This window comes from Moschus berezovskii, chromosome 9, assembly GCF_049115385.1.
Source record: "Moschus berezovskii isolate FMDL1 chromosome 9, NW_MosBer_1.0, whole genome shotgun sequence".
NCBI classification, from domain to species: Eukaryota; Metazoa; Chordata; class Mammalia; order Artiodactyla; family Moschidae; genus Moschus; species Moschus berezovskii.
In genome coordinates this window covers 20,209,720-20,224,443 of record NC_142468.1, presented here as the reverse complement: position 1 = coordinate 20,224,443, position 14,724 = coordinate 20,209,720, and the positions used below count along the sequence as shown (strand labels likewise).

The following is a 14,724-nucleotide window of genomic DNA, read 5'->3' as shown; positions in this document are numbered from 1 at the left end:
TGCAGCTTAAAGAGTACTTGAACTGGAAGAAAATAGAGTAATTATCAACTGCAAGTCTTTCATTTTACAAAGAAACTACGGCCCCAAAGCTGAATCTGTCTATTTGGTATTATGTTATTATTGTTTCTATTTTATTTTCTTACTTTTCTATCCTGATGCAGTATGGGCTGCAATCAGCCTATGAAGGTATAGAATTAACATTTGGTGAGGGGAGCTCTGTGTATGTGTGGAAGGGGGGGGTGTGGAAAGAGGGAAGGTAAATTGAAAACATGGCCTAGGGGGAAATTTTTGAAAAGTTAATACCCCAGGATGCATGGTAAAGTTTGGTACATATTCTGTACTTGTGTTGGTTCCTAGCAGCCAACAGAAAGGAGCGTAGATGTTATGGTCCATTGAGTTTATAAGTTAAATAGACCATCGCAGAGGAGAAGCAAAGCTCACCATGATTTTGAGGTGGAGAGAAACTTTTCCATGTATTATCATAAATTTGTGTTAATATTCTTTTGGCAAACTACAAACATTCTTACGTTATATTTCCTGATCCAGAACCCTGGATAATGTACGATCAAAAATGAAAGATTCATATATACTACAGTAGCACCTGTGTTAACAGTCAATCACATGGTGATGGGCATATTTTTGTCAGAAATATTGAATCAAAGCTGAATACTGTATCAGAGCCAAAGGTGATAATCCCTCATTTCAGAGAAAAGGGTTCATTATGTAAGAAGTCAATAACTTCTAAAAGTAATGTCAAGTGGGCCATACAGTGTTCTGCAAACTGCAGGGCGTAACTCTTAAATAGATCATGAAATCCGTTTAGGAGGTTGTACCCAGTATATTTTTTTCTTTAATGAAATGGATTAACACAGAATATAGCAGAATGGAAGCTATCAGAGGAGGGTTGTATGTATTTATGGTTGTGCTGTATCACAGTGTGAAATGTACTTGTCACCCAGATTGTGGTCCAAGAAGTTCAAAAGCCATTGTCATCCAGGCATAAAAGGAGCACAGCAGAGTCTTGGGCATAGGGTCGGATTAGGGTTGACCTAGGCTTTGGCAGGAGTTGGAGGAAGTGGCAAAGAAGCTCCAAGCAGAGGTGCCCATTGGAGGCTTGGGCTGAGACAGGAGGGCAAAGTGACATCGCTCAGTCGTGTCCAACTCTTGGCGACCCCATGGGCTGTAGCCCACCAGGCTTCTCCGTCCATTGGATTTTCCAGGCAAGAGTACTGGAGTGGGTTGCCATTTCCTTCTCCAGGGGATCTTCCCAACCCAGGGATCGAACCTGGGTCTCCTGCATCGCAGGCAGACACTTTAACCTCTAAGCTACCAGGGAAGCCCAAGGACCCCAGCAAATCCGTGTGCTCCAGAAGTAGCACTTTTCAAAACCTGTGACTCTCATGGGGATGAGGGAGAGTATGTTTGTGATTGTTGGGAGTCTTACCCTGAAATACACGGGCAAGGTCATGAGAAGGGGGAACTGTTCATCATGCTCATTTTCCCACCAACAAGAGCCCCTTCCCCAGATCAAAACCAGGCCTTCAGCTGGAGGTTCTATGGACGTGCATGTCCAGTACAAGAGCCGTAAGTCACCTGTGGCTACAGAGCCATTGTAACGTGGCCGGTCCCAAAGGAGTCGTGCTCTTAAGTGTAAAATGCACTCCAAATTTACAAGGATATAAAATGTCTCGTTAATTTTTTAAATACTGATTTATTGATCACTTGTTGAAATGATAGCATTTTCAATATATTGAGTTAAATAAAATGTATTCTTGAATTGACTTCACCTGTTTCATTTTGCTTTTGTAATGTGTCTGCTGGACATTTAAAAATTGCATATATGGCTTCTGTCGGTGGCTCATACTGTATTTCTGTTGGACAGTACTGGTCTGGACTTTCCTTATGCTGCCTCTAAATTTCCTCTTAAAGGAAGGACTGTTTTGCTGTTACTCTTAACCTTTCCTTTCGAGATTTTTCTACATGCTTCTCAGTCTTCAAAATGTCTTTAGGAAAAAAAGTCTTTTTTTTTTTTTTTTCACTTAGTGCTGAAATTCAAATGCACAGTCTGAGTTAGTGCTTTGATGAGAATAGATTTTTTTCCCCTAGTAATTTGCCTATCAGTCAAGTCAGTAATGGATTGAACCTTCCTTGGTTGTTTGGGGAAAGGGACTAGAAAGTGGGTTCCTCCTTTCTTAAGGTTTGGGGGTTGGGGTGATGGCACAGAAAGAGGGTAAAATGATGGGAAACAGCTCTGTGCCTGCCGTTCATCTCACTCATGCTGCTGCCTGGGGACTGCCCTGCTATGAGAGATTTCTGGCTTTCAGGGGGGTGGGGAGGAGGCCTGATTTTAGATTATGCTTTGTTCCCCGGCAATTTGATGATTTTTGATTTGATAATTGCTAATTTCAATAACTGGCACTTTTTTTTTCTCCTCCTGAGCTAAATTTGGCTCTCAGTTTGGATTTCAAGATTTCTCCCTACTTATTTTTGACTGTCGGGATCCCAAGAAATTCGAAACCCTTTTCGACCCTTAATCATAAGGGAAGGATCTAAAGCTTCCTTGTGATTAAGGATGTAAAGCCGCCTGTTTCCTCCGAGGCCCCATCTTAGAGGTCTGCTCCCCTCCAGATCCTGTCCTGGCACCTGCCCTCCCCAGGTCTCAGTGCCCACTCTACCCCTGCTCCACCTGCACCCCCCACCCCCACCAGGGTGACCATAGGTCTCATTGTCTGTCCAAGATTCCATATCTCAGGTCCAGTATTTGGAACTGAGCAAAGGAAAATATGGGTATAATACTTCCGAGGATTCTGGTTTTTGAAAGGAAAATGATTGTAGGACCTCAGGATTGAAAGATGGTTTGAAACCGAAAATGAAGTGTTTGACACGTTTTAACTGATCATGAGAATCCGTGTGGTTCTGCCAACAACAGAAGCAATATTGACGTTTCTTCTCTCCGTGCCCTCGCCCTAGGAGTTGCTCTGAGACCTACCGCATGCCAGTGATGGAGTACAAAATGAATGAAGGGGTTTCCTACGAATTCAAGTTTCCCTTTCGAAATAACAACAAGTGGCAGAGGAATGCCAACAAGGGGCCTCATTCACCTCAAGTCCCGTCCCAGGCGCAGAGTCCCATGACCTCGAGGCTGAACGCCGGGAAGGCGGATGGGAAGATGCCTCCTCCGGAAAGAGCCGCCAACATCCCCCGCAGCATCTCTAGCGATGGGCGCCCGCTGGAGAGGCGGTGAGTGTGTCTTCCTAGGTTTGCCCTGAATCTCTGCCCCAGATTTAAATATCCCCAGGCCCAGAAGTAGCAGTGTTTGAGCTACCTGTATTTTACTAGAAATCAAAAATTAAAACTAAGATGCATGCACTAGTGGTCTTCAAAGCATGATAGCGTTCCAAAGCCAGCAGGATAAATAAAGATATGTTCCAGCAAAGCATTTGGCCCTGTGTAATGGCATCTGGGCTTCGCTCTTTCATTTTGCTGTGATACCAACGTAAATCATCATTGCACACTTAGGAGCCATATGAACTAGAACTTGGCAGTCTCTTTGAGGTGACATTGACCATATCATCATCTTTGACAGTCTTTGACTTGTAGGGGATTAGTGATACGATTGTAGCAACAGTGAAGGTTTTTGGTTGAGTGTCTGTGTTTGTGTTACTTTGTTATAAAGAATTGTGAGAAAGGAAAGTGGCTAGTGTAGTACAAACATACTTTTCCACTGCTCTGAATGCAGAAGAAAGTAGTGGATGTTAGAACACTCAGCCCTGAGTAAAGTAAAAGGAGCGGGGATTGAGGGACCTCAGAAAGTAACAGACCAAGGTTGGTTGTTAAATGGAAAGTCACGGTGGACTCCCTCACAAATCATAACTGGTTAATTCTTTCTTAACCAGGATGCCCTAGCATTTTTGTCTCAAATTCACTATAAAATGCAGCACCATGAACTAAGAACCTAGGGCAAAAATTAAAATAGAGTAAGTACTCTTAATACAAATGGACTGTATAATTTTAAGTCATTGTACTATAAATTCAGATACTCCAAATTACCTCGACTACAGTTTAATTCAGTAACCTGCTAGTCCTCTGCTAGAAGAAGCTGACTTCTGTCTGTACATGCACTGCCCTTCCCCGTCATTGTGCTTGTCTTGATCACATCTCTGCGTATTTTTGTGGTCCCCACACTACAGAGGGGATCAGGAACCCCCAGAGCTGGCAGGGAGAAGTCTCTGTTCCAGAAGCTGCTGTGGGAAGAAGAAAAGTCCCTATGGAGCCAAAATGTGAGCCTGACTCCAACCAGAACAGGGCGCCAAGGAAAATGTCCCAGTGATGCTTCAGAAGTCATTGGTTCAGACTGAGAGCAGAAAGTTAGAGGTTTTCAAAACCACACTGTGATGTCTTTTATCTTAAAAGACATAAAACATTGTCACTTCACTATTTCAGAAATACTGGAATACTATGTAGAAATAATCTGATCAAAATAGACAACCAAAAAAAAAAACCCTAGTTGTCTTTCTAAAATTCCTTGTGTAATCCTGGGGATTTATTTACAGAGCCTTGCTATTTATCTCAATAAAAGATTCCTCTCCCAGAGTGGCTACATTCCCATCTGGACTCCTCTTGCTTTCATTATTTTCGGGAAGGGAAAGCATCCAAGTGATCGCTGAATAAATTCTTTGTTCTGCACATTCCAAACTTGGCTCCTTCTGAGGTGTATGTTAACTGGAATTCATGATTTGGCCCACATTTTGAAAGATGAACCTAGGAAAACGTTGTTTAGAGAAGGACCTTTTGTTCCTCTCAGTGCTATTTTCTTTCTTTCCAAGACAATCATCAGGATTTTACGAGTGAAATTGGTTTCAAGTTATTTTCTATGATATTCCATATAATAAAATAGCAGAATGTATTTTGATTCCATGTTGAATTTAATCTCTGCAACAGAAACTAAAGCTTATGGCTGAATGTACTGACCTCTGAAAGTGAAAATATTTTTTGTAGTTTATTATCCTCTTAGGATGCAGGCAAGTGCTAGAGAATGCATCACTCCATTTATTGAAGTTCTTTCTGTGGGTGTTTGTGTGTACCTTTCCCATAACTCTACTCAAAGGATAGGGAATTCTCATGCTCTCCCTGTAAGACTGTAATAATAGCCCTGTGGCTCTCCAAGGCATAAGATGAAAGTGGCAGAAGTGAGGCTACCAATGATTTTTGGAAAATTTAACCTCTACTTAAGTCCTCTTGGTTTCAGATGTCCTTTAAGACACTGGACTAGGATTTCAGATCTAACGATGGAGAGCGTGTAAACGCTAAGGTCTAAATTTTCAGATTATTTGTCTCCTCTTCATTTTAAAGGGTGTGGAATTAGGTGCCTGTTCTTCTCTTGTAAAAATTTAAGAGTTTGATGTCCTATCCCATCATTCCTAACTTTCAGTAAAGCAGTATTTCTTATTTAAGTTTTAACTTTGAGGTATACATAGAAGGTATTGTTTGAGAAACTTTATATTGCTGCTGTTTGCCGAATGAGTATTCAGTAGACTCCTGACCTTCACCAGGAATACTTCCCAAATCCTCCATTAAGACCTAGAGTCATAAAATAGACCTGAGAATATCATTTCCTCCATGAAACATAGTAAAATAAAACTGAAATTTTAAGCATTCCCTTCCTAGTTCTACTGAGAAAAGTCACCTGACTGCAACATGGACGTGATGCTCCTGGCTGGCCATACCTCCCCATCTGACTCTCCCCCTTCATCCCAGTCCTGCCCCTGGGTACCATTTGCTTTTGTACCTAGCCCGTCTGTAGAGTGAAACGGACCTTTCGGATGAATCACAAGTGGTCAAAACAGATGCCGTGGTCTGCCATTCCTTGAATCTTACCTTACTGATAGTGGCATAAGCCTGATACTGAGACTAAAGGATGGTCCATTGCTATCAGTATAGGATTGGTTCCAGAACCTCCCTGGATACCAAAAGCTGCATCGACTCAAGTCCTGTAATTAACCCTGACATCCTCGGCAGGTCCACAGATCATGAACGTAGTAGTATATGTATTGAAAAAATTTTCCTGTAGAAGTGAGCCTATGCAGTTCAAACCCATATTGTTCAAGAGTCAGCTGGTAGGTTGGTTTCATTTATTTTTCTCCCCCAGGTCAGGCAAGTTGTATTAAACTGTAGAGAATCAGCTTATTTAGGATGAAATGTGCAGCCACCTCAAGCCTACCTGCTACACAAATCTGCCTACTTCATTCACCACGGCTGGACACAGCACAGTTCATTTTAAATGAAAACCGAATATACTGCTTATAGAAACTTAATTTACTGCTTGTAGAAACATAGTTTTCTTGAATTATATGCAAGTTCCCAGACTTAAAGGTCATTAGAAACAATTAAAAAAAATTACTGGTGGAACAGATTATCCTTTCTCACAATTTTTATGACAAACTAAAAGGTGTTGGTATTTGGAGTTTCTAACAAGAATTAAATAACTGAATTTTGCCCTCTATACATTGATTAGAGAAACTGATATAATAGGAGTAGATGATCCATTTGCTATCTAAGTAAAATAAAGTCTGATCAGATTTGGTTTAAATATAGGAGCTTTATACTATCTAGGTGGCCTTTCAAGTATAGAATTTTATGGTATTTGTGGGAGAAGTTCTTATTGACAGAACTATTATTTTTGTTGAGTAGCTAAATTGTGTCCGATTCTTTGTGACCCCATGGACTGCAGCATGCCAGGCTTCCCTGTCCATCGCCAGCTCCCAGAGTTTGCTCAGACTTAATGTCCACTGAGTTGATGATGACATCCAACTATCTCCTCCTGTGTTGTCCCCTTCTCCTGCCCTAAATCTTTCTCAGCATCAGGGTCTTTTCCAGTGAGTTGGCTCTTTGCATCAGGTGGCCAGAGTATTGGAGCTTCAGCATCAGTCCTTCCAATGAATATTCAGGGTTGATCTCCTTTAGAATTGGCTCTTTTGATTTCCTTGCTGTCCAAGGGACTTTCAAGAGTCTTCTCCAGCACCACAATTCAAAAGCATCAAGAACTGACAAAATTAATATTTAACAAAAATAGATGATATAGTGCAATCTCTGTTTTGGCCTCAAATTTATCTTGAGTGTAAGGATAGTACTGAAATTAAGTTAGCTGGCTGTGGTACACTGAACTTAACACATTACTGTGTTTAAACATAATATGGGATTAGTAATAAAACCCTGTTCTGTGTTAATATGCTCAGAAAAGCTTAAGTATTTCAGGGGCTTTGCATAAACAACAGGCATGTTGGCATATAAAAGAATTTTCCTTTCTCCTTTTTGTAGATGAAGTATTGCCAAGCTTTCTATAAATATTTAATGTCAGATCATACTGAACCAATGCTCCTTTTGCATTTTACCTGGATGCCATCCTCTCCCCCTTTCTCCACTGCATTTAGCTTTCAGCAGCTGGATGGAGTGTTGCTTCGTAAACAGAGTTACAGCTGGCTACACTTGCAGCCTCCCTAATGCCCTCCTCTGCAGATGTCTGCACCATGCAGGGCGTGAAGATCGTGCCTAGAGGATACTGTTGAAACAAACGCAAATAGTTCTTCTATTTCTGTTTCAGTATCCATTAAACAAAAACTCACCTTCCCCCACCCCTAGGCCCTTACCAGTCTACTTTCTGTGAATTTTACTATCTTGGTGCCTCACATAAATAGAAAATTTACGTTAGTGGAATCATCCACTGTTTGTCCTTTTGGGACTGGTTTATTTCACTTTAGCATAATGTATTCAGGCTTCATTCATGTTGTAGCATATGTTGAGTTTGCCTTCTTGCTTATTAGCTCAGGTTGGTGGATCAGATGGGAAAGAGTCTGCCTGCAATGCGGGAGACCCGGGTTCAATCCCTGGGTCAGGAAGGTCTCCTGGAGAAGGAAACGGCAACCCACTCCAGTACTGTTGCCTGGAGAATCCCACGGATGGAGGAGCCTGGTAGGCTACAGTCCATGGGGTGGCAAAGAGTCAGACACGACTAAGCGACTTCAATTTCACTGTATCAAAATACCATAGATTCAGTGGCTTATACAACAGACATTTACTTGTGGAGTCTGGAAATTCCAAAATCAAGGTTCCAAAAGGTGTGGTTTTTGGTGAGGACCTCTTCTTGGCTTGTAAAAAGTACTTTGCTGTGTCCTCACATGACAGAGAGAGGAATCTCTGGTTTCTTGCTCCTCTTATAAGGGCACTAATTGCATCATGGGGGCTTCACCCTTATGACCTCATCTTAGCCTAATTACGTCCCAACGGCCCCACCTCCTAAGGTCATTACCCTGGGGTTAGGATTTCAACACATGAATTTGGTGAGGAGTGAGGGTGGGGGGGATCCCCAGGTGGCACAGTGGTAAAGAATCCACCTGCCAGTGCTGAAGCCACAGTAGACAGAGGTTTGATTCCTGGGTCAAGAAGATTCCCTGGAGGAGGGCATGGCAACCCACTCCAGTATTCTTGCCTGGATAATCCCATGGACAGAGGAGCCTGGCAGGTAAAGAGTCAGACACAGCTGAGCACACATGCACATGGGTGGGGAGAGGGGCACATTTAAGTCCATACCCTGTCCCTTTTTTAAGACTGAGTAATATTCTGTTGTATGTGTGTACCACATTGTTTATCCATTGATCCATTAATGGACACGGGTAAATCAGTTTATTTTTATAAAGTTAAAAAGCAGGTAAAAGTGAAACACTATAATCTGATAAAGCCATAGAATTGAAGCTTAGATTTCAGTAGAATTTTTGCTTTTTATTGACTAAGTTTAGAATACTGGTATAAAAGTTATATTGTGAGTAAAGCAGTCTGCTGTTGACTCAAAGTGAAATGCGAGTTGTTCTTGATGAAATTTCCTACCATTGGTTTCAGTTAGGTTGGAACTGAATTATGGCCACTTTATTTGTCAGCCAGGATGAGGTAGAAAGCGGAGAGCTAGCTATACTCAACTTAAACTCCGTTCCGTTCCGTTCTGTCGCTCAGTCGTGTCCGACTCTTTGCGACCCCATGGACTGTAGCCTACCAGGCTTCTCCGTCCATGGGATTCTCCAGGCAAGAATACTGGAGTGGGTTACCGTTTCCTTCTCCAGGGAATCTTCCCGACCCAGGGATCGAACCCAGGTCTCCCGCATTGGAGGTAGATGCTTTAACCTCTGAGCCACCAGGGAAGCCCACCAGGCTCTTAACCCTCCTTTGCCCTAGCTCTTCAAAGGAGTGCATGCACTCTGGCATCCACACTGGCATCACTTTAGATGATTTGCAAGTTCACACTTTTGGAGTGGACTTTGCAGGGGTCGCTAGTGGTAAAGAACCCGTCTGCCAATGCTGGAGACCCAAGAGATGTGGATTCGATTTCTGGGTCGGAAAGACCCTTTGGAGGAGGGCATGGCAACCTACTCCAGTATTCTTGCCTGGAGAATCCCGTCAACAGGGGAGCCTGGCAGGCTACAGCGCATGGAGTCCCAAAGAGTCAGACATGACTGAAGCAACTTAGCACACACTCATGCATTTTTAGATTAGAGTATGAAGGTGTTTTCTATTCAGGCATTCAGGAAAGGGACGCAGTGGCCTGAGCCTGGCACACTTCCCAGCTCCCTTTCTTTTACAAACAGTAGAGTGACCTGGGGAACAAGCCCAGGGTACTATAAAGCCGAGGTACTATAGTTACTCTGTTCAATCTGAGCTCGTCGGACAGGCCTGGTAGTTGCTATCTTCCTTGGCGTCATTTTGTGGGTGCTCTTCTAAACACAGCTGCCTGCGGGTGAAAGGGGACTCTAGTTCCAGCTGGGGACTTAGGGGTGAGGGTAGAGCCGGCCAGACCAGGCTCATGAGTGAGTCTGCAGCTGATCCAGGTCATGCGTGTGGTGAGTCTGTGTGTTTCCAAGGAGCAGGTTGTGCCATCTTCAGCACCGGTTAATCGCGGTGAGACAGAGGATGAGTTCAGGAGGCCTGCTGTGCTGGGAACAATCGTGGTGAGCTGTGCAGTTGTGGAAGGAAATGCTGCAAAAACCATCCAGTGAGTTGGAATAGCCTGAGAGATGAGCTTGAAAAAAGCGGTTGTGCTCTGGGAAGAGCAACAAGGTGACTGGTGGGCATGTTGTTCTGTGTGTCAGAGAGTTGTTCTTCTGAATGTGTCCAGCAGTGGGGTCCTGCCCTCTTATCCCTTTTAAGGGAGTTCTGCCTTAGGAACCACCCAGGGAGGCCTGGCCTGCCCACACCTTATGGGAAGGGTCTGAAGGGTCCATAGTGGCCCTGAGGCTTCCTCCAGAAGCACCCCTTGTCCACCGCCCACACCTGACAAGGGGCAGGCCTTCCCAGAAGTCAGATGTGACCCGTGTCCTGCTGTAGCCCTCACTCTTGTGAGAAGGCAGCAGGAGTCCTAGGCCCTTTGTCCAATGAGGGCACGTAACCCAAACAGACACTTTTACCATCAGGAATTTAAATAACTCTCAGGGGTTAAAAAAAAGGTGTATCCTGCTCCCTTATATCTGAAACCACTGACATTTTTCATTAAGATTTGTCGATTGCACCACACATGTTAAATATATGGAAATGAGCGATGCTGAAGACAGGTAAGTTACCCAGACCAACCCCCACAGTCATCAGTGTGAAATTTTCCCATAAGCCTCTTGTTGAGTACCTAGGATAATGACCAGTCTGACCAAGGTCTGCCTCCACTCGTGGAAATCCCTCAGTGTGGCGAGAAAGTGGCAGTCTGCCATCTGCCTATTGTTGAAATATTGGCCGTTCCAGTATTCTTACATGGAAAATTCCATGGACAAAGGAGCCTGGTGGACTGTAGCCAGTGGAGTCGCAGAGAGTCCGCCATGATTGAGTGAGCGTGAACAGAGAAGCTTAGCGCAGTTGTACAGAGCGGGTGGGGGTCTTAGAGACCCCTTGAGGAAGGTGCACTCCAGCACAGAGGCCATCACCGCATGCTGCATTTTGGCTTCTGCATCCCTTTTTGTGTAATGCAATGGGATTGAGTTTATTTTTAGTTTCTTCCAGTTTTTGAAAGCCTTGCATGATCCAGGAGACCACTTAACTTCTCACCAAAGGATTTGGTTGTGACTCTCTTCATGAAGTATTTGAACGTCGGTGAAGGGAAGAACCAATTAAAATCAAAGAGGCTAGTATTTGTGGTGGACTAATAGATTCTTTCTACATGGAAATCCCATTAATTTTAGGCTCATTTCATCAGTTCTCTTGTGCCTTGGCAAAAGATAAAGGACAGTATTTGGTCATCGTCCGCCATCTCAGGGGCTACAGGGCCAGCTCTGACCACACTACTGCTTTGCTGCAGAACATTCTAGACTGCCCTGTTGCCTAATAGATGAACTTTGTGCTCCCTCAGTTTACCAAACATGGGCCCACCCAACAGACACATTTGTCCTCCTGGTCACAGCCTGCACCAATCTCCTACCTGTGTCAAGTGTTCCAGCCAAAGATACCACTGTGGTGGCCACATGCGTCCTCCTGTTCCTGTGAAAATCCTTTGTTTCTTCCAAAATGAATCTCAAATGGATTTCCTCACAAAGCTTGCTTTTCCCATAGGATCTGACCTCTAACCTGCCTGAGCTGCCTCTGCATTCAGTTTGCACTGCCCTCATGACAATAACATTCTACTTGCATTTTGCTTAAGAGCTACAGGCAGCTGTTTTTTTTTACTGAGCTCATAATCTGTGCCACGCTCTGATCAAAGTCCCTTATGTTGAGTTTTCTCAGTTGATCCGCCCAGCCACCCAGTAAGTTGGTTGCTGTTTACTCCTTTTACAGATAAGAATGCCCGGGGATTGAGAGATGAAATCATCTGTGCAGAGTCCTGGCTGGTTTGTGCTGAAGCTGAGATTAGCACCATCAGAGCCCCTGTGTTAGCCACCATGTCGCAAGAATGAAATCTACCACCGTATATAGGTGGTGCTGAAGAAATACTTGCCAAGTTTGAAAGTGAGAATTAGTAAAAAGTGACAAAGAGAATGAGTGAAATGAGTAACCACTAGTATTTGTAAACTAATAGAAGTTGATTTTGTTGTAGATTATTAACGTGCATCTCATGTAAAGCATTCATAGCTCAATTGGTAAAGAATCCACCTGCAATGCAGGAGACCCTGGTTTGATTCTAGGTCAGGAAGATCTGCTGGAGAAGGGATAGGCTACCCACTCCAGTATTCTTGGGCTTCCCTTGTGGCTCAGCTGGTAAAGAATCTGCCTGCATTGCGGAAGACCTGGGTTCAACCCCTGGGTTGGGAAGTTCCCCTGGAGAAGGGAAAGGCTACACTCTCCGGTATTCTGGTCTGGAGAATTCCGTGGACTGTATATATATAGTCCATGGTGTTGCAAGGAGTTGGACACGACTGAGCGACTTTCACTTTCACTACTAAAAATATATCATTAAAAAAAAACCCTAAAGACTCTACCAGAAAACTACTAGAGCTAATCAATGATTACAGTAAAGTTGCAGGATATAAAATCAACACACAGAAATCCCTTGCATTCCTATACACTAATAATGAGAAAATAGAAAGAGAAATTAAGGAAACTATTCCATTCACTGTTGCAACGAAAACAATTAAATACTTAGGAATATATCTACCTAAGGAAACAAAAGACTTGTACATAGAAAACTATAAAACACTAGTGAAAGTAATCAAAGAGGACACTAATAGATGGAGAAATATACCGTGTTCGTGGATTGGAAGAATAAATATTGTAAAAATGAGTATACTACCCAAAGTAATTTATACATTCAATGCAATCCCTATCAAGCTACCAACAATATTTTTCACAACTAGAACAAATAATCTCACAATTTGTATGGAAATACAAAAAACCTCGAATAGCTAAAGCAATTTTGAGGAAGAAGAATGGAACTGGGGGAATTAACCTGCCAGACTTCAGGCTCTATTACAAAGCCACAGTCATCAAGACAGTATGGTACTGGCATAAAGACAGAAATATAGATCAATGGAACAAAATAGAAAGCCCAGAGATAAACCCACGCTCCTATGGACACCTTATCTTCGACAAAGGAGGCAAGAATATAAAATGGAGAAAAGACAGTCTCTTTAACAAGTGGTGCTGGGAAAACTGGTCAGCCACTTGTAAAAGAATGAAACTAGAACACTTCCTAACACCATACACCAAAATAAACTCAAAATGGATTAAAGATCTAAATGTAAGACCAGAAACTATAAAACTCCTAGAGGAGAACGTAGGCAAAACACTCTCCAACATAAATCACAGCAGGATCCTCCAAGACCCACCTCCCAGAATATTGGAAATAAAAGCAAAAATAAACAAATGGGACCTAATTAAAATCAAAAGCTTCTGCACAGCAAAGGAAACTCTAAGCAAGGTGAAAAGACAGCCTTCAGAATGGGAGAAAATAATAGCAAATGAAGCAACTGATAAAGGATTAATCTCCAAATTATACAAGCAGCTCCTGCAGCTTAATTCCAGAAAACTAAGTGACCCAATCAAAAAATGGGCCAAAGAACTAAAGAGACATTTCTCCAAAGAAGACATAAAGATGGCTAACAAACACATGAAAAAATGCTCAACATCCCTCATCATCAGAGAAATGCAAATCAAAACCACAATGAGATACCATTTCACACCAGTCAGAATGGCTGCTATCCAAAAGTCTACATGCAATAAGTGCTGGAGAGGGTGTGGAGAGAAGGGAACCCTCTTACACTGTTGGTGGGAATGCAAACTAGTACAGCCACTATGGAGAACAGTGTGGAGATTCCTCAGAAAACTGGAAATAGAACTGCCATATGATCCAGCGATCGCACTCCTGGGCATACACACCGAGGAAACCAGAATTGAAAGAGACACATGTACTCCAATGTTCATTGCAGCACTGTTTATAATAGCCAGGACATGGAAGCAACCTAGATGTCCATCTGCAGATGAATGGATAAGAAAGCTTTGGTACATATACACAATGGAGTATTTCTCAGCCATCAAAAAGAATGCATTTGAATCAGTTTTAATGAGGTGGATGAAATTGGAGCCAATTATACAGAGTGAAGTAAGCCAGAAAGAACATCAATACCGTATATTAACGCATATATATGGAATTTAGAAAAATGGTAACCTGAACCCTGTATAAGAGACTGCAAAAGAGACATAGGCATTTAGAACAGTCTTTGGGACTCTGTGGGAGAGGGTGAAGGTGGAATGATTGGGGAGAATGGAATTGTAGCATGTATATTATCATAAGTGACCAGTCCAGGTTCGACGCATAAATTTTCCTCTGTTCATTTCTTTGCATTTGTGCTTTTTTAATAAAAATACTTTTAACTGTAAAGAAAAAAAAATTATAAAAAAATAAATAAATTTTGAGAAAGTCACAAAAAAATAAAAATAAAATAATTAAAAAAAAATACTTAGGTCTTAAAAAAAAAAGAAATACTTGCTAGATAAATGCATTCATGTCTACATGCTAAGGGGGCCCAGCCACATGCAGTCAGGGGCAGCTTCAGGTACGTGCACAGGGCCCCACACTTAGAAGGGTCCATGCTGGGTTTAATGCTCTGCTGTTGCTGTCTTGAAAGTTTTAGTACGTTTGAACAAGGAGACCTGAAGTTTCATTTGCACTGGGCCCCACAAATGATGTAGCTGGTGCTGTCTGCAGTCCGTTTTTATCTTCTGTTCTATAGAGTCACCGTTAGATATAAAATTGACTCATCTCTGGAG

General features: G+C 42.6%; 1 protein-coding gene and 1 non-coding gene across 10 annotated transcripts in view; one reads left to right on the top strand and one right to left on the bottom strand.

Annotated features, from left to right (window-relative positions):
• Positions 1-14,724, top strand: part of SIPA1L1 (signal induced proliferation associated 1 like 1) — a 388,842-nt gene that overhangs the window by 318,296 nt on the left and 55,822 nt on the right. For all 9 annotated transcript variants that reach the window (XM_088839495.1, XM_088839488.1, XM_088839490.1 and 6 more), the window contains one exon: positions 2,971-3,240. In XM_088839495.1, coding sequence (XP_088695621.1) covers positions 2,971-3,240 — 270 coding nt within the window. The remainder of the gene's footprint in view (positions 1-2,970; positions 3,241-14,724) is intronic.
• On the bottom strand, positions 1,265-1,336 carry TRNAR-GCG (transfer RNA arginine (anticodon GCG)). Its single transcript has one exon. It is a non-coding gene; the product is annotated as a tRNA-Arg (tRNA).